We start from the raw sequence: 22,217 nt of genomic DNA, 5'->3' as shown, positions 1-22,217 counted from the left end.
ATAAAACATGAAGGAGATCGGGCGCAGAATGCACATTGAGCGCAGCAAAGTTAACACACACGCAAAGTTTCGCTTAAGTGTTTTAAGTGTTCATTGCTTAAGCAATGAAACATTGCTAAAGGTGGTCCCTGGCTTCTTCCACAGCCTCTGCTTTCGTAGCTGGAGTCAGTCTGGGTCCCACCCTCCCAGGCCAGGTAAGAAAAGCCTGCGAGGCAAGGAGAGATCCTGCGAGACAGCCAAAATTATGGCCAAGTCTCTCTTCTGGCAGGAGCCTTGTGCCTTTTGTACGCAACATACACAAAGCATTCAAAGTCTCCTCCCATATCACAGCCTCTGCGCCTGTGGGATTTCTGCCTGCAGTGCTGTAAGATGCTACACGTAACACTAGCTCCAGGAGTTAGGTCAAGGTAAAGGGACCCCTGACCATTAGGTCCAGTCGTGGCTGACTCGGGTTGCGGCACTCATCTCGCTTTACTGGCCGAGGGAGCCGGCGTTTAGCTTCCGGGTCATGTGCCCAGCAGAACTAAGCCGCTTCTGGCGAACCAGAACAGCGCACGGAAACGCCGTTTCCCTTCCCACTAGAGCGGTACCTATTTATCTACTTGCACTGGCGTGCTTTCGAACGGCTAGGTTGGCAGGAGCAGGGACCGAGCAACGGGAGCTCACCGCGTCGCGGGGATTCGAACCGCCAACCTTCTGATCAGCAAGTCCTAGTCTCTGTGGTTTAACCCACAGTGCCACCCACAGCCCAGCACCAGGAGTTATCTCCGGGGTAAAAAGGAATGCTATACAGAAGATTGTCTCTGAGGATAAGCAGAGTGGCGTTTCCACACTTCCCTGCACTCCACAATTTATCTGTGTCTCTGGGCAGACTGGAGAGTTGCAGTTTCCACCCGAATCATAAGCACAGGTTTACTCAAAAGTAAGTCCCGCTGTCTTCAAGAGGGGAGCTACTCCCAGGGAGATTGTGCCAAGGAATCCAGCAGGGCTTACTCCGAAGTAAAGGAGGCATAGGATTGCAATTTTGCTTTTTTTGCTTATCAGCTTCATAGTTGTATCAGGAACCATTTTTTAAACTTGATTTTTCAGCAAGAGGGAATGACAGCAATGTGTCATTTAGCGGGCTGGGAACCCGCCCGCCCCCAAGAAAATGAAGCTGCGAGGGGTTTGCTGCTCCGGTTGGATTTCTGCCTGCCTACAGAAGATCGCAACGTCGGCTCCGAATTCGCCCACTTCCACTTTCATTTCCTCCAGCGGGGGTGGAGTTTCACTTCGCTCGTTTTGAACCAAACTTTCAGGAACCGGAGGAAAAAATCGCCTTCTCCCCCACCCTTCCCCCTCTAACCCCACCCACATTCCGGAGCTCACATGATGCCTGTTTGCTCCTGATTGCAGACAGCGAGGAAGGGGAGTCACTCCGGAGTATATTAAGAGGTGGGCGCGGGCGTGTCTCTTACAGTTGCTGGAGCTGATACTCCGCCGGACCCATCAGGTGAGCTAAAAGACTTTGTAGTTTCTTTCTTTCTTTCCCAATTCGGGTCAGATGCTTCGAGAGCAATGGTTTCACTATACATCTCTTCTTTTAATACTTTTTCTGAGTCAGTATTTATAGGGCTGTAGCTGGATTTGAAATATTTAGCTGCTTACCGCAAGTTTTGGGGTGATGGCCAGCTTTTTAATTATTATCTCAAAGTCTAGGGATGTAACAGCTTGCTTAGTCGAGGTGGGCTTAAATCGCATTTCCCTGCCCCCCACGAAATTCTGGGAACTGTAGCTCATGGGGAGCTACAGTTAACAGCATGCTTTGCAAACTAAAGTTCCCGGGATGTTGGCGGTTGGGGTTAAATGTGCTTTCAGTGTGGGGGAATGAATGAGTAGGGCTTAAAGAGTAAAGTAGAGGCAAAAAGCACCCTCTTTTCACGTATAGTATTTTAGAGTTGGAAGAGACCCCCAACGGTCATCTAGTCTAACCCCCTGGAATGCAGGAATCTCAAATGAAGCCCATCAATTGAATTTTATTACAGTGGTACCTCGGGTTAAGTACTTAATTCGTTCCGGAGGTCCGTACTTAACCTGAAACTGTTCTTAACCTGAAGCACCACTTTAGCTAATGGGGTCTCCTGCTGCCGCCGCGCCGCCGGAGCACGATTTCTGTTCTCATCCTGAAGCAAAGTTCTTAACCTGAAGCACTATGGGTTAGCAGAGTCTGTAACCTGAAGCATATGTAACCCGAGGTACCACTGTATTTTGGCCACAGACCAGTTCCAGCCCACATACAATATCAAGGAAGTCATAGAACACGATAGGGATACGTTTGAGTTTGCAATTAGGTATAACAGGGACAATAGATATAGCAACAGTTAAAAAATATATATAAATTAAAACTTAGTCACTAACATATAACCTAAAATTATCATTTAAGGCCTTAATCATTATGATAGCACAGCATGTTCCCTAAGTTTTATGGCAATCGCACAGAATTTGGCTACCCTTAACGTGAACTCAGGATCCTTGTCCTCTACCAGGGATTTTAGACATTGAAGTTCAGATTCATTTGGAGATTTTTGCATAGCAGGGGTAATAAATACAGAGCGTATAACCCTGCAGAATTGGTAGCGTAACAAGGCATAAAACAGTTTCTACCTCCATCAAGGCGCAGGGTCTCAATTGAAGCAATAGATGGCCACCTGACCTCTCTAAAAACCTCCGAGAAAGTAGAGTGCTCTCATCTGAGCTGGAATGAGACCTTGGGTTGTTATGATTAGTAATTACGTAAAGGTAAAGGAACCCCTGACTATTAGGTCCTGTCGTGACCGACTCTGGGGTTGCGCCGCTCATCTCATTTTATTGGCCGAGGGAGCCGGCGTACAGCTTCCGGGTCACGTGGCCAGCAGGACTGAGCCGCTTCTGGTGAACCAGAGCAGCGCATGGAAATGCCATTTACCTTCCCGCCGGAGCGGTACCTATTTATCTACTTGCGCTTTGAGGTGCTTTTGAACTGCTAGGTTGGCAGGAGCAGGGACTGAGCAACGGGAGCTTACCCCGTCGGGGGGATTCAACCTGCCGACCTTCCAATCGGCAAGTCCTAGGCTCTGTGGTTTAACCCACAGCGCCACCTGCATCCCAAATGATTAGTAATTACTCACTGACAAATGTTAACACCAGCTCAAAACAGCTTGGCATCTCAGAAATAAGGCATAAGGATTCCGAATGCCTAATAATAATAATAATAATAATAATAATAATAATAATTTATTATTTGTACCCCGCCCATCTGGCTGGGTTTCCCCAGCCACTCTGGGCGGCTTCCACAGAAACCAAAAAACACTAAAATATCATACATTAAAAGCTTCCCTGAATAGGGCCGCCTTAAGATGTCTTCTGAATGTCAGGTAGTTGTCCATCACCTTGACATCCGATGGGAGGGCATTCCACAGGGCGGGCGCCACCACCGAAAAGGCCCTCTGCCTGGTTCCCTGTAGCTTCGCTTCTCGCAATGAGGGAACCGCCAGAAGGCCTTCGGCGCTGGACCTCAGTGTCCGGGCAGAATGATGGGGGTGGAGACGCTCCTTCAGGTACTTCAGGTACTTGGTACTCAGACGTTTTGGCTCCTGAACGCCGCAAACCCGGATATTAAAAACACAATCAAACATCAGACGTTAAAAACCTCCCTAAACAGGTCTGCCTTCAGATGTCTTCTAAAAGTCAGATACAGTGGTACCTCGGTTTACGAACTTAATCCGTTCCGGAAGTACGTTCTTAAACTGAAGCCGTTCTTAAACTGAAGCGCGCTTTCCCTAATGAGGCCTCCCGCCACCGGTGCCCTTTCACTATTCTGCTTCTGTTCTTAGACCAAGGTAAAGTTCGCAAACCAGGACACTACTTCCGGTTTTGCGGAGTTCGTAAACCGAATCGTTCGTCAACAGGACTGTTCTTACACCAAGGTGCCACTGTAGTTGTTTATTCCCTTGACATGTTCCACAGGGCGGGCGCCACCACCGAGAAGGCCCTCTGCCTGGTTCCCTGCAACCTCGCTTCTCGCAGGGAGGGAACCGCCAGAAGACCCTCAGAGCTGGACCTCAGTTGTCCGGGCTGGACAATGGGGGTGGCTGCAATTGCTTTGTTAAACGCTGGCTATCCGGTTCATCTTAAAACAACTGTGATGGGTTTTGTGTGTGATGTCGAAACAGCTCCACTTGAGTAAATGACGGGGAGTCTTGCAAAATTTATCTTTTTTGGGTGAAGGTTGCAGTCCTTCCCATCCCAGAAAATGTGGCAAGAGTAGTCGTCTAGGCGTACGGCTTTGTCTTGCCAAACAAAGAACCTCTGAGTTGGAGGTTGTTTGGCAAGCCAGCCCACCTCCCAAAAGCAAAGGATTCTTGACAGCCTTTATACAGAGTCAGGCCATTGGGTCTTACGACACCCAATGGCATCAACTCTCCAGGGTTCGAGGCCGCAACTGGGGATGTCTGGATTTGAACTCGTGACCTTCGGCGTCCAAAGCCAATTCTGCTCCGCTGAGCTTACAGCACTTCTACAGGACTCCTGAGTGGCTCGCAACTGATTCATTGCCATTCGGAGTCTGTTAGGTTCAGTACTCAAATCAAATCATATAGAGCCAGGCTGGAAAACAGAGTTGGCATTTTGCAAATAAATAAAATAAAATAAAATAAAATAAAATAAAATAAAATAATAAAATAAAATAAAATAAAATAAAATAAAATAAAATCCCAGTGCCAGATTGAAGACCTCTGCTCCAAACAGGGTGGATTTGATTTAAATCAAATTGATTTAAACCACAATTTAAATCACTAGTCTGTAAAACTTGATTTGGACCCTTAATTTTTTTACAGAAAGACTCATTCTTGCTGGTACAACCTTGAATATTTCCAACCAGATGAAGGTTTCGTTTTTGGAACAATAACTTTTCAGAGTGGTTTTTACAGTTATATCAAAAATTACTGATTTGGTTATTACTATTAGAAATACATAGATGACGAAATTATTGCGAGGTTTAATAAGTTGACTGTTTATACTTTGGCAACTTTTTTGCTGTACTTTGTTGGAAGGAGAAAAGCAATCATTCCTTTCATAGCAATTTAAACAATTTATTTAACTAAAACAGTAACATTATAGCAAAGGTATCCATGTTTGTTAACATGTTTTTTTTAAAAAAAAGTAGACTGAGTTTTAGCACACTTGAAAAACTTAAGACAAATCCTTATTTCCTGATGAATAGCCTTTGGACTATAATGTAACTTAAAGAGAAAATCTTTTTGCTCCAAAAGCATTTTATTTTAAAAATCCAGTTTTTTAAAAAAAACAGATTTAAATTTAAAAAATCCGATTTTTTAAACATTGATTTTTATCTACCCTGACTCCAAAGCACATCTTTCCCCATGTGGTGCACAGATTTGCAACTAGGAAACCTTGAGCCAAGTCCAGTCGCACGGCCTTGTTCGCTGTCAAGGAAAACAGGGGGGTGTCTTTATTTTCTTTTTGCAAAGAGACTTGTAAGCAGCCCGTGACAAAGGCAGACGTGATTCTTCCCCCATCCCGAATCGACCTTCTGGACCTTCTGAGCTGCTAATCGCATGTGGCTGCCTTATCTCCCGGCCTCCAACCAGGGAATGTCTTTGTGGCCCTGGATTTTACCCCCAAGATTATCTCTGTATGTGTGACTCAAGAGAGTTTCTTATTCCTTCTTAGCTGCAAGAATGTCGTCCTCAGAAGGTGATGCTGCCGCCTCTACAGTAACTGAAGAGCAAGACCCGAAAGTAAGTGGCTGGTTTTGTTTTTCCCAACGATTTGTCTCTCCAGTATCCCTGAAGGAGCGTCTCCACCCCCATCGTTCTGCCCGGACACTGAGGTCCAGCTCCAAGGGCCTTCTGGCGGTTCCCTCACTGCGAGAGGCCAAGTTACAGGGAACCAGGCAGAGGGCCTTCTCGGTGGTGGCACCCGCCTTGTCGAACGCCCTCCCATCAGATGTCAAAGCGATAAACAACTACCTGACATTCAGAAGACATCTGAAGGCAGCCCTGTTCAGGGAAGTTTTTAATATGTGACATTTTAGTGTATTTTTCATCTTTGTTGGAAGCCGCCCAAAGTGGCTGGGCAGTGGCGTAGCGTGGGTTGTCAGCACCCGGGGCAAGGCAAGTAATTTGCGCCCCCTAACCTGTGGATTTTACCACTGATTTTGGCACTGCGAGTGAGAGCGCGCCCCCCCATGTTGCGCCCGGTGCAGCCGGCCCCCCCTGCACCCCCCACGCTACGCCACTGTGGCTGGGTACAAATAATAAATTATTATTATTATTATTATTATTATTATTATTATTTTATTATTTTGTATAGTTCAACTTTCTTATAATTTCTGTTTGGTATGTTGTTATAAACAAAATCTGCCCTTTTTCCCTTATGGGGTATCCAAGAGCCCGTATAGAGTCCTTAAGTGGGTTCCCTATCGGTAGGAGAAAATAACAGAGGCCAAGCAGAGAATATTGAGAAGCAAAGCAGCAAGTAAGCTTGATCTTTATTGATCTGTTGCAACAGGGTGCTCCCCTCACACACAGGAGAAAGGAGGAGGATCCAAAACAAAGGTGTGCTTGCCCTTATATAGACATTTTAAAATTCCTGCCCTGCAGCTCCAGACCACCCCCAGAAACATCATACATCCATCACAGAAGGGGTGTAACCCAAGATCTCCCCCCACAAACATCATACCTGCATCACAGAAAAGGTGATCTACAACAGAAATCTGAGTGCGTTGTTTTATCTCCTGTCTGGCAGGTTACCTGTTAATGGTCACTTGATTGGATTGCCTGGGGAGCCTGGCCAGTCTTTTGTAATGATAAATAGTTCCTGAGCCAGGTCACAGGCTCACTCTATTCATACGCAGACATACCCTTAAAACAGGATTTGTGAACGAAAAGACAATGGGGAGGCTTTTCCATGTTGTAGCTTTTCCTCTCTACCAGGTTATCTGATAATGCCTTATCTCAGGGCTCAGCAAACTTTTTCAGCAGGGGGCCAGTCCACTGTCCCTCAGACCTTGTGGGGGGGGCAGACTATATTTTGAACACAAAAAAAATCAATGAATTCCTGTGCCCCACAAATAACCCAGAGATGCATTTTAAATAAAAGGACACATTCTGCTCATGTAAAAACACACTGATTCCCGGACCATCCGCGGGCCGGATTTAGAAGGCGATTGGGCCAGATCCAGCCCCCGGGCCTTAGTTTGCCTACCCATGCCTTATCTGATTGCCTTTCCTGGTAGTCTGGCCATTCCTTTGAGATGGTGATTACCCAATTCCTGAGACAATGGGACGGTTCCCTCACCCCCTCCCTCCTTGCAGAGAAAACATTTGGTCAGTTTGGGAGTCAAAATGGTTTCAGGACGGTCTTCCTGTGCTGATCTGTGTACGTGTTTGGTTGGTACATTTATGAACATTTATTATATATACAGTGGTACCTCGTGTTAAGTGCTTAATTCATTCCGGAGGTCAGTTCTTAACCTGAAACTGTTCTTAACCTGAAGCACCACTTTAGCTAATGGGGCCTCCCGCTTCTGCCGTGCTGCCACCGCACGATTTCTGTTCTCATCCTGAAGCAAAGTTCTTAACCTAAGATAATATTTCTGGGTTAGCGGAGTCTGTAACCTGAAGCGTATGTAACCCGAGGTACCACTGTATAAGACCTTGTCTAGACATATTACAATGTCTCGTTCTGTTTCCTCCAATGAACTCAAAGCAGCGACTCTCCCCCTCCTACCCCACTTTTTATCCTTCCCGAAAACCTTCCGAGGTTGATTTTGGCTGAGGGACAGTCCCTGGCCCCAAAGACCCCCACTGAGTTTCTTGGCTTGAGTGCGAGATTTGAACCCGGGTCCCCTAGTCGGGCACTCTGACCGCTGCACCACACTGCCCTCCCATCAAATGCCAGTGAGGGGCTACTTCTCAGATCCTTGCAAAAATTGCCCACGGCCCAGGACAGGTTTGGCGGCAAAGGTCTAAGAGGGTCAGAGTTCGAAACGCATGCGGGAGACGGCGTTCGGATATTCCCCAGAAACAACGGGGGCTACTCTAAAGAGCAGAAAGCTTTAATAATAATAATAATTTATTATTTGTACCCCGCCCATCTGGCTGGGTTTCCCCAGCCACTCTGGGCGGCTTCCACAAAGACCAAAAATACACTAATATGTCAAACATTCCTTCCAGTAGCACCTTAAAGACCAACTAAGTTAGTTCTTGGTATGAGCTTTCGTGTGCATGCATGTGTATCTGAAGAAGTGTGCATGCACACGAAAGCTCATACCAAGAACTTACTTAGTTGGTCTTTAAGGTGCTACTGGAAGGAATTTTTTTATTTTGACTATGGCAGACCAACACGGCTACCTATCTGTAACTATGTCAAACATTAAAAACTTCACTGAACAGGGCTGCCTTCAGATGTCTTCTGAATGTCAGGTAGTTGTTTATCTCTTTGATATCTGGTGGGAGGGTGTTCCACAGGGCGGGCGCCACTACCGAGAAGGCCCTCTGCCTGCTTCCCTGTAGCTTTGCTTCTCGAAGTGAGGGAACCGCCAGAAGGCCCTCGGCGCTGGATCTCCGTGTCCGGGCTGAACGATGGGGGTGGAGACGCTCCTTCAGGTCTACTGGACCGAGGCCGTTTAGGGCTTTAAAGGTCAACACCAACACTTTGAATTGTGCTCGGAAACATACTGGGAGCCAATGTAGGTCTTTCATGTGTTATGTGGTCTCGGCGGCCGCTCCCAGTCCCCAGTCTAGCTGCCGCATTCTGGATTAAGCGCTGGAGGTTGGCGTTTCAAAATCTCTGCTCAAATGCGATTGCAGCAAAGTGGCACAAACAGCCCCATCTCACGGGAGCAAAAGTGAAGTTCTTGGATTGGCTTGTTTCCAATGAATTGCATTCAGTGGGCTGCATTCACAACCCTCGCCAGGCCTGACCGTCTTGCGGAGCGAAGCTGAAATAACGAAACTGTCTGGTTCTACTTAGTGGCAAAGGTCAGCACCGAAACTTTGAATTGTACTTGGCAATGGCAGCCAAGGAGCAGATTGATAGGAGCACATCTGCAAACATTTAAAGCGCATTACTGCGGACTGTAAGGGGCGTGGGTGGCGCTGTTGGTTAAACCACAGAGCCTAGGACTTGCCGATCAGAAGGTCGGCGGTTCGAATCGCTGTGACGGGGTGAGCTCCCGTTGCTCAGTCCCTGCTCCTGCCAACCTAGCAGTTCGAAAGCACATCAGTGCAAGTAGATCAATAGGTACAGCTCCGGCGGGAAGGTAAATGGCGTTTCCGTGCGCTGCTCTGGTTCGCCAGAAGCGGCTTAGTCCTGCTGGCCACATGACCCGGAAGCTGTACGCCGGCTCCCTCAGCCAATAAAGCGAGATGAGCGCGCAACCCCAGAGTCGGCCACGACTGTACCTAATGGTCAGGTGTCCCTTTACCTTTTTACTGCGGACTGTAGTTAACTCTCTCTTCCCAAGAACTGAAATTCACAGCTCCTTTAAACTACAGTTCCCAGGAATCTTTGCCGGCGGGGGGAGACAGAAGTCGTGTGTTTTTAACGCACATCGGATGTGCTTAAATGTATGTCCTGTTGCAATGCCAGTTGAGGGACCTCCAAGCGCGTCTGGTGTTTTAATTTTTGTGTGTGTGTGTGTGATAATTTTATTATTAGAACCCTGCCCATCTGACTGGGTTTGCCCAGCCACTCTGGGAGGCTTCCAGCATATACAATAACACAATAGAACATGAAACATTAAAAAAAATCCCTATGCAGGGCTGCTTTGAGGTGTCTTCTAAAGTTCTTCAGAGCTTTGCCAGTTTACAGTGTCATTAGCCTGACTAGCCAGCAGTGACTTGTAGTTCATAGACAGCAAATGATTCCATTGTGAGGTCAGCTGACCCGAGAGATGACAGTGACGGTCTTCGGCTTGAGTCAGGATTCTAACTCAGGACGGTCTAATCACTGTATACGCATGACAGCACATTTTTTTATTTTTCACTGCCATATTTTTTGCTCTATAAGACGCAGCCGACCGCAAGACGCACCTAGTTTTTGGAGGAGGAAAACCAAGAAAAAAATAATATTCTGAATCTCAGAAGCCAGAACAGCAAGAGGGATCGCTGCGCAGCGAAAGCAGCAATCCCTCTTGCTCTTCTGGCTTCTGGGATAGCTGCGCAGCCTGCATTCGCTCCATAAGACGCACACACATTTCCCCTTACTTTTTAGGAGGGAAAAAGTGAGTCTCGGAGAGCGAAAAATACGGTAATTTTTATTGAAGTTTTTATCTCTACAAAATTAACAGAAAGAAAGAAACGTTTCTTTCGCATGACAGCGCGATTGTTTTCCCTCTGCCCATCGACCTGCGAGTCACACTGCCCTGGTTAACCGCAATTTCTAGTTTTTCTGCAACTTTTATCGAGGGATAAGTGCCATGCCGAAACTCACAACGCCAAATCTTCAGCAGCTGTGGGCTCCTGCGGAGAACTAAACTGCTCTTATTTAATTCCCTTTTCTGGCTTCTACATTCAGAGGCTCACAAATGGACTAGAGGCCAGAGTTCGAGTGACGCTGTGTCATGAAACTCATGACTCCCATGCTATCTCTTGTCCCAACCTACTTTATGAGGTGAAATGTCCAGGTTGCACAATCGGCTTTGATTTATTCGTTTGTTTGCAAGGGGACTGAATTGTGACAACCCAGACTTCTGCTGCGGCAGCGCTGGAAAAACTTCCTATATGCTAGTTTCCTTTTGCAGAATCTCTTGTCTCGGATAATATTCCCTCCTTGAAGCCGCTGAGACCCTCAGAACCCCAGCTGGCCTCGTGGAATCATAGTCAGAAGAGACCCTAAGGGGCATCTATTCGTATTTCCCAAAGGAATATCAACAAATAATAAAGGCGTCTCCCGCAAAAGCCCTAGGTTTATATATCTGCGTTAATATCTTCCATTATTTTTCTCCTCCCTCCCCAACCCAAAAAACCCCGGTCAGAATGTAGCAGGCAGGGTCTTGATGAATCTAGTTTCACCTCTTTCCATACTTTAATGCAATTGTTCTGGAAAAGCGCTGCAGTTTTTGTGTGTTAACCAAATACCCAAATATGCCAACTTTTTCCCACCCCAATGCCCGTTTTGTTTTGCAGATTTTTTTGGCCCGGATTTTAGTTTTATCTTCGTTTATATAGAAAACAGCTAAGTCTCCAAATTGTTTTATCTCCCTTCTTACCTGAGACACTGAGGTCCAGCGCTGAGGGCCTTCTGGCGGTTCCCTCGTTGCAAGAAGTGAGGTTATAGGGAACCAGACAGAGGGCCTTCTTGGTAGTGGCGCCCGCCCTGTCGAACGCCCTCCCATCAGATATCAAGGAAATAAACAACTGTCTGACTTTTAGAAGACATCTGAAAGCAGCCCTGTTTAAGGAAGTTTTTAATGTTTGATGCTGTATTGTTTTTAACACTCAATTGGGAGCTGATCAGAGTGGCTTGAGAAACTCAGCCAGATGGCCGGGGTATAAATAATGAATTGTTGTTGTTGTTGTTGTTACTACTGCTACTACTTGGACACAGGTGGCGCTGTGGGTTAAACCACAGAGCCTAGGACTTGCCGATCAGAAGGTTGGTGGTTCGAATCCCAGCAACGGGGTGAGCTCCTGTTGCTCAGTCCCTGCTCCTGCCAACCTAGCAGTTCGAAAGCACATCAAAGTGCAAGTAGATAAATAGGTACCACTCTGGTGGGAAGGTAAACGGCGTTTCCGTGCGCTGCTCTGGTTCGCCAGAAGTGGCTTAGTCATGCTGGCCACATGACCTGGAAGCTGTATGCTGGCTCCCTCGGCCAGTAAAGCGAGATGAGCGCCGCAATCCCAGAGTCGGTCATGACTGGACCTAATGGTCAGGGGTACCTTTACCTATTATTATTATTATTTACCGTCTTTGTATTTCCCAAAGGTTGATCAATAAATAATAACCGTGTTGCCCGCAAACGCCCTAAGTTTATATATCTGTGTTTACATTTTTCTCCTCCCGGTCAGAATGTCGCAGGCAGGGTAGCCAACCTCCCACTAGTCAGTTCCGCCTACAACATGGTCTCTGCGGCGTATACATCCACGAAGGAAAGCCATCCCTATGTGAAATCCGTCTGCGACGTGGCTGAGAAAGGCGTCAAGACCATTGCTTCGGCGGCTGCCAGCGGCGCTCAGCCCATCTTGAGCAAACTCGAGCCCCAGAGTGAGTGGCCTGCCCAGTTTCCAGGGATTGGGGGGGGGGGGTTGCCAGGGGCGGGGTTTTTTTTTCCATCCTGCTTGCTCTGGTAGTAATGCTGCATTTTGCATTTCTGCTGTGTTTTGGAGGCAAACAGGAGACCTTGCCTTGATGATGATAATAATAATAATACCGTAAAATGAATGCATGAATGGAACTGGGACTTCAATGAATGAATGAATGGAACAGGTTTCCTGTAACCTCACTTCTCGCAGGGAGGGAACCCCCAGAAGGCCCTCGGAGCGGGACCTCAGGGTCCCCTCTGTGAGATGCCCTCCCATCAGATAACAAGGAGATGGGTAAAGCTACAACCTTTAGAAGACATCTGAAGGCAGCCCTCTATAGGGAAGCTTTGTAACATTTAATGTTTTATTATGTTTTTATATGTTGGAAGCTGCCCAGAGTGGCCAGGCCAACCCAGTCAGATGGGCGGAGTACAAATAAATAATTATTATTATAATTAATTAAGAATGTGAAAAGGGAAAGAAAAGTATACTATATCGCCGAAAGAATTAACAATTCCAATTCCATATATTCTTCTCTAATATATAGATATTATTGCTATTATTCCTCATTCAGTTTCATCAGCCAACGAGTTTGCCTGCAAAGGGCTGGACAAGTTGGAGGAAAACCTGCCGATTCTTCAACAGCCCACCGATAAGGTAAATAGAGACGTCCTTCGTGGAGGGCAGGATTCACTGTTCCCTCTTCACACGTCCAGGGAATTCTGCAATGTGTATTAACACTGCAACGTCCTCCAGAGACCTGTCAGGAGTAAGCATGGACCAATGGTACCAAATAGTATGGGAAACAGCCCTACTAGAAAAATTAACCAATAAACTGAAACTGACACGGGGACAAACGGAAGAAGACGCTTTCACCCCGGTATGGCTCCCCTTTATCACATACACAGCCCAACAGGACAATGACAATAATCCACCAACAGCATACAAATCAATATGGCTAACCTGACCCAAAACACCCACCCACCTCACTCACACACGAAAACAAAGATCACCACAGCCAATCTCAAGCAAACAATCACACCCTAGGCCAACCCCAACCTCTCTCACCACCAAAGGAACACAAGTGAACAGCACAAGCAACGCTGACACCAAACTCTACATACATTAAACATAATAGAAACACCGCCACCCGACCCCACCCCTATCCATCTTCCCTCTCTCCACCCCCCTTTCTTTTTTCTTTTCTTCTCCCCCTAACGCCTCAACAAATGAAATGGATTTGTAAAAATGTTACATGAAAAAAAATAAAAAATATGAGGCACTACACTTCTGTAAAACAAGAAAATCCTGGCTGGGTTAAAGAAGTTAGGGAAGCATCCCAGGGAGAGATTAAGGGGCCGACTGCAGACTTGCTGTTCGTTTTAAGTGCATACAAATAAAAACGTGAACATCAGACTGGCTGTTGGATCCGGGCCGCCAATTTATTGTTTATACCCCGCCTATTGCCGAAGAATGGATGCTTTTGAATTCTGGTGCTGGAGGAGACTCTGGAGAGTCCCAGGGACTGCAAGAAGATCAAACCTCTCCATTCTGAAGGAAATCAGGCCTGAGTGCTCACGGGAAGGACAGATCCTGAAGCTGAGGCTCCAAGACTTTGGCCACCTCAGGAGAAGAGAAGACTCCCTGGAAAAGACCCTGATGTTGGGAAAGATGGAGGGCGCAAGGAGAAGGGGGCGACAGAGGATGAGATGGTGGGACAGTGTTCTCGAAGTGACCAGCATGAGTTTGACCAAACTGCAGGAGGCAGTGGAAGACAGGAGTGCCTGGCGTGCTCTGGTCCAGGGGGTCACGAAGAGTCGGACACGACTAAACGACTAAATGACAACACCCTGCCTATCTGGCTGTGCTTCCCCAGCCACTCTGGGGCTGGCTCCCAGCAGAATATTAAAAGCGCAATAAAACATACGGAACTGCCAAACTCCTTAGAGGTCTCCTACAAGTCTCCAGATGCGTTTCAAACGCATGGGTTAGACTAGAAAGGGGGATGATGAGAGTGGAGGCTTATATCCACCTAACCTCAATCTATAAATGGCTGGCATTGAGTCTGCTCCCCCGAGGAATAGCCCCACTGATCCTCTGCGACCAGCTCCAGTCAGGCTGGCAGACAGCAGTCCTGAACACCCTCCGGAAACTGGGTTTTGCCCCTCAAGCCCTTCTAAGCCTGGGCTTGGGCCAGGCAAAAGCCATGGTCAGGCAAAGAATATTAGATACCGAGAGACAACAGGACTGCTCAAGGTGCCCCGGCTATAAAATTGGAGAAATCGAGAGGTATATAGCCGCACCGGCAGCATATCTCTTCTTTCTCGTATCCAAAAATGCAAGAAGGGCTTTTACACTTGCCAGAAGCTCGGCTCTTCCCTCGCTGGTCCTGGAAGGAGCCTTTTAAAAAGTCCCATATGCTCAGAGACTTTGCGCCTCTTCATTGAGGGAGATAGCAAGCCCAGAGCATTTGTTCTTTAGATGTCCCTTTTAGGAAGAGGCACGGAATGAGACCATTGATCCCCTGCTGGTGAGGCTTGCTGACCTCCCGGAAAAGCAAAAATGTGACCTTTTCCTGTTTGGCAAAGATCATAAGACGACCTGGATGGTCGCCAGATTCTGTGTAGGCCCAGACCATCCCCCGACCCAAACTAGTTTAAGAAAATCCCCAAACTTGGTTCCATCGGTGACTCCGAGTCATCTCTCTGCAGTAGCTTATCTTCAAGTTTTACGTGTCTATACGCTTATTGCATTTATAAATTTTAAATTTATTGTTGTGCATTGTTTTATCCCTTCTGGGATTGTACCCCCAAGTGCGTTTTATAAGCTGGTCTCCCGCCGTAATAAATTATATCTATCTTATCTATCTATCTATCTATCTATCTATCATCTATCTATCTATATCTATCTATCATCTATCTATCTATCATACGAAACTGTCCTCTAGATCATTTCAGGCACCAAAGATTTGGTGACCTCCACCATGACGGGAGCCAAGGACGCCATCAGCAGCACGGTCTCGGGTGCGAAGGACGCCGTTGCCAGCACCGTGACCGGGATGGTGGATCGAACCAAGGAGGCGGTCCAGGGAGGCGTTGAGATGACCAGGTCCGCGGTGGCCAGCGGAGTCAACACAGTGATGGGCTCCTCGGTGGGGCAGATGGTGACCAGCGGGGTGGATGCTGTGCTGGGGAAATCGGAACAGTTGGTGGACCACTACCTTCCCATGACGGATGAGGAGCTGGGTGAGGACCTGCACGCTTTCAGCTTTCCACAGAGTTGGAAAAGGCCCTGGCGGACATCTAGACCAACCCGGGAAGAGCTGCCGGGTTGTCTCCCAAGTCTGACAATCTCAGCAGGCTGGGATTATGGGGCGACTCGCTTGCTACCTGGGTTTTCTAAAAATGGGCTTCATTTAGGGCAGGGGTCTGCAACCCGCGGCTCCGGAGCCGCATGTGGCTCTTTTACACCTTTGCCGTGGCTCCGGGGCAGATACTAGCGAGGGGAGGAGGCGCATTGTGCGCCCAGACACTCCCCACTGTGGCGGGCACTGTACTGGCTGTGACGTTGCATGGGGGCGGTGCGTGTGTTAGTCACGCACCGTCCCAACGTCACCTTCCCGCCCACTGTCAGATCGGAGGGCAGCGGCGCACACGTTTGCGGCTCCAGTGTTTTTTTTCTTCGGAAACGGGTCCAAGTGGCTCTTTTTGTCTTAAAGGTTGCAGACCCCTGATTTAGGGAGAGCTCCGAAATTCTTAACAAGAGCCCTGTGAGGGAGACCTCTTCCGTCTCCATAGAGGGACTGGTTCAGCTTCAAACAAATGGGACTTGTGACAGAATATGAGGGTGCGTTCTGTCCTGCAAATAAAAACACAGTGGTACCTCGGGTTAAGTACTTAATTCGTTCCAGAGGTCCGTACTTAACCTGAAACTGTTCTTAACCTGAAGCACCACTTTAGCTCATGGGGCCTCCCGCTGCCGCCGCACCACTGGAGCACGATTTCTGTTCTCATCCTGAAGCAAAGTTCTTAACCCGAGGTACTATTTCTGGGTTAGCGGAGTCTGTAACCTGAAGCGTATGTAACCCGAGGTACCACTGTAATAATAATGGTAATAGTAATAATTTATTACTTATACCCTGCCCATCTGGCTGGGTTTCCCCAGCCACTCTGGGTGGCTCCCAACAGAATATTAAAAATACAATAAAACATCAAACATTAAAAGCTTCCCTAAACAGGGCTGCCTTCAGATGTCTTCTAAAAGTTTGGTACTTGTTTTTCTCTTTGACATCTGGTGGGAAGAACAATGGGGGTGGAGACGCTCCTTCAGGTATACTGAATCAAAGTTAATGCTTAATACATTACTTCTGGTCAATGAGCCACTATAGCTGCCGGAGAGCTGTGAAAATTCAAGTCCAAGGCTTTTTAGACTCATCTACCCATGTACTAGGGACACGGGTGGCGCTGTGGGTTAAACCACAGAGCCTAGGACTTGCCGATCAGAAGGACGGTGGTTCGAATCCCCACGACGGGGTGAGCTCCCGTTGCTCGGTCCTTGCTCCTGCCCACCTAGCAGTTCGAAAGCACATCAAAGTGCAAGTAGATAAATAGGTACCGCTCCAGCTGGAAGGTAAACGGCGTTTCCGTGCGCTGCTCTGGTTCGCCACAAGCGGCTTAGTCCTGCTGGCCACATGACCCGGAAGCTGTACGCCGGCTCCCTCGGCCAATAAAGCGAGATGAGCCCCGCAACCCCCGAGTCGGCCACGACTGGACCTAATGGTCAGGGGTTCCTTTACCTTTACCCATGTACCATTTGAAATCCAAGGGGAGCCTGATGTGGATTATTATTTTCCAGCTCTCCTACACCACTAGGGTTTTTCCTCAGGTGCCAAACTGTCTCTGGCCGGCCCTGAAGTGTTTCCAAGACGACACTGAAAGGTCTTGGGTTTTCTCCTAGCTAAACTGGCCACCGCCGTCGAGGGTTTTGAAATCGCCACTGTGGAGCAGCAGAAGGAGCAAAGGAGCTACTTTGTGCGCCTGGGGTCTCTCTCGGCCAAGGTCCGCCACCGAGCCTACCAGCACTCTCTGGGCAAGTTGAGGGATGCCAAACAGAGTACCCAAGATGCCCTCGCCCAGCTGCACCAAACCATCGAGCTGGTAAGAAGCATTCTGGGTAGAGCAAGGAGATGGGGCAGCCCAGATATTGCCAGGCTCACAACTCCCATCGGGCCCCGGACAGCATCAATGGTTTGGGGAGGGGTGGCAGTAGTTTATTTACCGTATTTTTCGCTCTATAACACACACCCGACCATAACACGCACATAGTTTTTAGAGGAGGAAAATCCGTAGGCATGCCACCCGTAGGCATTCCCTCCATAACACGCACAAACATTTCCCCTTTCTAAGAGGAAAAAAGTGAGTGTTATGGTGCAAAAAATACGGTATTTGTTTCATTAATTTATACACCTCTTGGTTGTGGAAACTACAACCTCCAAAGCTGTTTGCAGAAAGCTGAAACGCTAAGAATAGAGAGAACACAACAATGTTCAGCTCTTGCAAGATTTTTCTTAATAATAATAATTTATTATTTATACCCCGCCCATCTGGCTGGGCTTCCCCAGCCACTCTGGGCAGCTTCCCAAAAAATATTAAAATACTGTAATACATTAAAAGCTTCCCTAAACAGGGCTGCCTTCAGATGTCTTCTAAAAGTCTGGTGGTAGTTGTTCTTTTTGACATCTGGTGGGATGGCGAACGTTCCACAGGGAGGGCGCCGCCACCGAGAAGGCCCTCTGCCTGGTTCCCTGTAACTTGGCTTCTCGCAGGGAGGGAACCGCCAGAAGGCCCTCGGAGCTGGACCTCAGTGTCCAGGTAGAACGATGAGGGTGGAGATGCTCCTTCAGGTATACTGGACCGAGGCCGGTGTACTGGATCGAACCCAGTGTCTTAAAGCCTGCTATAAGTTTGGAGGATTGTGTTCAGTTGCTCGGAGGAGACCCATTGGAATCAATCAGCCCGTTTGTGGCCATTGACTTCAGCGGGTTGAATATGACCTGGAGTTTTTTTATATAAAATTGAAATAATTTGTATATGAGTTTACAAGTGTAGAGTTGTAACAATGCAAAATACATATCCATATTTGGAAATTTCTTTTTTTTATATATAAATTTTTATTGGTTTTACAGCATTTTTAAAACAATACAAACATATAAAAAGACATACAAACACGTATAATTTCATAGCCTTATTTTCATCATATTTGGAAATTTCTCTGAATCTCTAGACTTCCCAACTTTCCCCTCCACAGGTCCTGTTATAAACCTTTTCAACTGGGTATTATTTCACAATCCAAATTTTATGTCTCTCCATTTTATCTGTAGTGTCTTCTACATTACAGGTGTTCTTGCAATCCTGATAATGTTCTCATCTGCTTACATTGGTATCTCAAGCGCCGTATTTTTCGCTCTATAAGATGCACCAGACCACAAGACGCACCTAGTTTTTGGAGGAGGAAAACAAGAAAAAAATATTCTGAATCTCAGAAGATAGAACAGCAAGAGGGATCGCTGCGCAGTGAAAGCAGCAATCCCTCTTGCTGTTCTAGCTTCTGGGATAGCTGCGCAGCCTGCATTCGCTCCATAAGACGCACACACATTTCCCCTTACTTTTTAGGAGGGAAAAAGTGAGTCTTATAGAGCAAAAAATACGGTAAATTTAAAAAAAAATTCCCATCCTTCATTGAAGTTTTGGTCTTCTTGGTTCCTTGCGCTTCCTGGTCAGTTTTGCTATTTTGGCATAATCCAGTAGCTTAGTTCGCCATTTTCCCCTGGTAGGGACTTTGTCTTCTTTCCATCTCTGGGCTAATAACATCCGCACGGCTGTCGTCGCGTACATAAAAAGCCTTTTCTGCTCCTTTGAGATCTCGATACCTACAAGTCCTAATAAAAAAGTTTCTTTGTTGTTGTTTTTTTATAAAAGTTATTTTAAACATTTTTTTCAATTCATTGTACAGTCGTACCTTGGATCTCAAACGCCTTGGCTCTCGAACAAATCGGCTCCCGAACAATCAAAACCCGGAAATGAGTGTTCCGGTTTTCAAACGATTTTTGGAAGCCGAACATCCGGCACGGCTTCCGATTGGCTACAGGAGCTTCCAGCAGCCCATCAGAAGCCGTGCTTTGGTTTCCGAATGTTTAGGAAGTCGAATGGACTTCAGGAACGGATTCCGTTCGACTTTCGAGGTACGACTGTATATCATTTCCCAGAATGCTTTGACATCTTTCCGCAGGGCCTGCAAGACAGAGCTGTTCCGCCTGGCCTTTGGTTTGGACTCAGTATGACCCTTATGTTTCCCTCTCCTTATGGTTTTGATCTATGGGCTACTTTTAAAATGAGGCTGCATTTTAACCTGTATTTTAAATTGGTTTCCCCCCCCCCCCCTATTATGTTTTTATTGTAATTTTACCAGTGTTAGCCACCCTGAGCCCCACTCTGGCCGGGAAGGGGGGGGTATATATAAAATTTATTATATTATTATTACCTTACACGTCCATGACATATGGTAAAACGTGCCTGGAAACTATTCTGCGAAAGAGTCTCAAGGCTGCAAAAGGGGCTGCTGTTGATTGTCTTCTTCTGAGCCAGCGTGGTGTAGTGGTTAAGAGCGGTGGACTCGTAATCTGGTGAACCGAGTTCGCTTCCCCGCTCCTCCACCTGCAGCTGCTGGGTGACCTTGGGCCAGTCACACTTCTCTGAAGTCTCTCAGCCCCACTCACCTCACAGAGTGTTTGTTGTGGGGGAGGAAGGGAAAGGAGATTGTTAGCCGCTTTGAGACTCCTTAAAGGTAAAGGGACCCCTGACCATTAGGTCCAGTCGTGGCCGACTCTGGGTTTGCGGCGCTCATCTCACTTTACTGGCTGAGGGAGCCGGCGTACAGCTTCCGGGTCATGTGGCCAGCATGACTAAGCTGCTTCTGGAGAACCAGAGCAGCGCACGGAAATGCCATTTACCTTCCTGCTGGAGTGGTACCTACTTATCTACTTGCACTTTGACGTGCTTTTGAACTGCTAGGTTGGCAGGAGCAGGGACCGAGCAACGGGAGCTCACCCCGTCGTGGGGATTCGAACCCCTGACCTTCTGATTGGCAAGCCCTAGGCTTTTTGGTTTAACTCACAGCACCACCCGCATCCCTTTGAGACTCCTTAGGGTAGTGATAAAGCGGGATATCAAATCCAAACTACTACTACTACTACTCTTCTTCTTCTTCTTCTTCTTCTTCTTCTTCTTCTTCTTCTTCTTCTTCTTCTATCCTCCCAGATGGAACATGTCAAACACGGAATGGATCAGAAGATCCAAAGTGGTCAGGAGAAGGTTCACCAGATGTGGAAGCAATGGAGTCAGAAGCAGTCCCCCGAGCTGAGCCAGAAGAACATTCCTGAGCCCGAGGTAAGTCACTTTTGGAAGGTCCCCGCCGTGTGTCCCAGCCTTTTGCAAAACCTTGACGTGCTCTTGCCCTCTTCCAGCAGATGGAGACCCAAGCCTTGGAGGTCTCCCGCGGCCTGGCCCAGCAGATTCAGTCGGCCACCATGACGTTGGTCTCCAACCTCCAAGGCCTCCCAGCCAACCTCCAGGAAAAAGTGGGCCTCCTCCGCCAGAACGCCGAGGAGCTCCGCGTGGCCTTTGTGTCCGCCAATTCCTTCCGCGACCTCTCCAGCAGCATCTTGGCCCAGAGCAGGGAGAAGGCCTCCAAACTCCGCGAGCTGACGGACGAGTTGATGGACCACGTGGTGCACAACGCCCCCCTGTCTTGGCTGGTGGGACCCTTTGCTGCGTCCGGCAAGGCAGAGGAAGAGGAAATAGAGATGCAGTAGTAGCATATAAGAGTGCCAGACCCTTTTTAAAAAACATATACCGTATTTTTCGCTCTGTTAGATGCACTGGATGATTGGACGCACCTAGTTTTTAGCGGAGGCTGCCCGCTCCCCTGTGGAGACTTCATTCCGTGGCTAAGCCAGAAGCTAGAACAGCCAGCAGGATCCCACTCACTGTCCTGGCTTCCTCTTTAGCCGCACGCAGCCTTCATCCCTTCCCGGGAGAGGCTGCGCATGGCTAAGGCTCCCCTAAGAGCCATGCTCCCTTTAAAGAGCGTGTGGAGTGTGTGTGCAGCTCTTGAGGGCTTTTCCCTGAGGAGGGAGAAGGACAGCCCCCAAGAGCAGCGCGCACACTCCACGCGCCTCTTTAAAGGGAGTGCTGACAGAGCCTCCCGCCTGCATTCACTGCATAAGATCTACACACATTTCCCCTTCCTTTTTAGGAGGGGGAAAGTGCGTCTTACAGAGCGAAAAATACGGTATATATATTTGTTCCCAGCATCTAGGCAGGCCTTGAACCAAAGAGAAGACCCAACTCTAGGACGCGCCCATTTTGTTCTAGAGCAGTAAATTTGAGAGGGAGTGTTTTGAGGGGTTGCTGTTTTTGCCTCTCTCTTCAGCTTAGCTGAAAAGTCATCTTGGACTCAACTCCTTGCGCTTTTCTGTGCCCAAAAAAGGGAGTACTTCTTGCTGAGTGGTGGGCCATGGGGTGGACTACAACCTAGTTAAGAGCAAATCCCATTTTCTTCTCCTTTCCTCCCAAAACACTTTCCTCTAAGTAAAGCTTAATTGACTGATCCTAAATCTCAAGCCAACGGAATATTTGGGTGGAGGTGAAATGGGATAGCTTCCTCTCAGCCATCTGTGTGTCCCTTAAAGCTTGTATTGTGTATGTTTCTTGTGTGGAATTTGTCCCACGACTTCCTCCTAGCTCCACGTGTCACATTATGTACACTCCGTGCCTTGATTCGTAAATAAAACACTTGTCGCATTGAAAACACGAGCCGTCTTGAATGAGCAGGGAGGTGGGCAGCAGTCTTGCTGGGTCAACAATCCATGGC

The 22,217-nt window shown here is 47.7% G+C and overlaps 1 protein-coding gene across 2 annotated transcripts; it reads left to right on the top strand.

Moving 5' to 3' along the window:
• The first annotated feature begins 1,321 nt into the window (after positions 1–1,321).
• Positions 1,322–22,154, top strand: LOC308577575 (perilipin-3-like). 2 transcript variants are annotated; one of them, XM_081177896.1, is made up of 8 exons: positions 1,322–1,492; positions 5,710–5,777; positions 12,054–12,249; positions 12,862–12,944; positions 15,235–15,532; positions 17,244–17,443; positions 20,603–20,731; positions 20,812–22,154. In XM_081177896.1, exons 2-8 carry the CDS (start codon positions 5,718–5,720, stop codon positions 21,154–21,156), a joined length of 1,311 nt encoding a protein of 436 aa, XP_081034022.1. In that variant the 5' UTR covers positions 1,322–1,492; positions 5,710–5,717; the 3' UTR covers positions 21,157–22,154. The 2 variants fall into 2 exon arrangements, with proteins under 2 accessions (XP_081034022.1, XP_081034021.1); XM_081177895.1 differs by having other exon boundaries at positions 1,325–1,492; positions 20,809–22,154.
• The last annotated feature ends 63 nt before the right edge of the window (positions 22,155–22,217 follow it).

The sequence above is a fragment of the Podarcis bocagei genome (assembly GCF_964188305.1).
Source record: "Podarcis bocagei genome assembly, chromosome: 18".
Lineage (NCBI taxonomy): Eukaryota > Metazoa > Chordata > Lepidosauria > Squamata > Lacertidae > Podarcis > Podarcis bocagei.
The sequence above is the reverse complement of the archived record's forward strand: the minus strand, read 5'-3'. Positions and strand labels throughout refer to the sequence as shown.

Bases quoted from the DNA above. Each gene is read 5' to 3' on its own strand.
- LOC308577575 (XM_081177895.1), top strand. From the start codon at position 5,718: ATGTCGTCCTCAGAAGGTGATGCTGCCGCCTCTACAGTAACTGAAGAG. The intron at 15,533-17,243 runs GTGAGGACCTGC...GTTTTCTCCTAG, and splicing joins CATGACGGATGAGGAGCTGG to CTAAACTGGCCACCGCCGTC. The intron at 20,732-20,808 runs GTAAGTCACTTT...GCCCTCTTCCAG, and splicing joins AGAACATTCCTGAGCCCGAG to CAGATGGAGACCCAAGCCTT.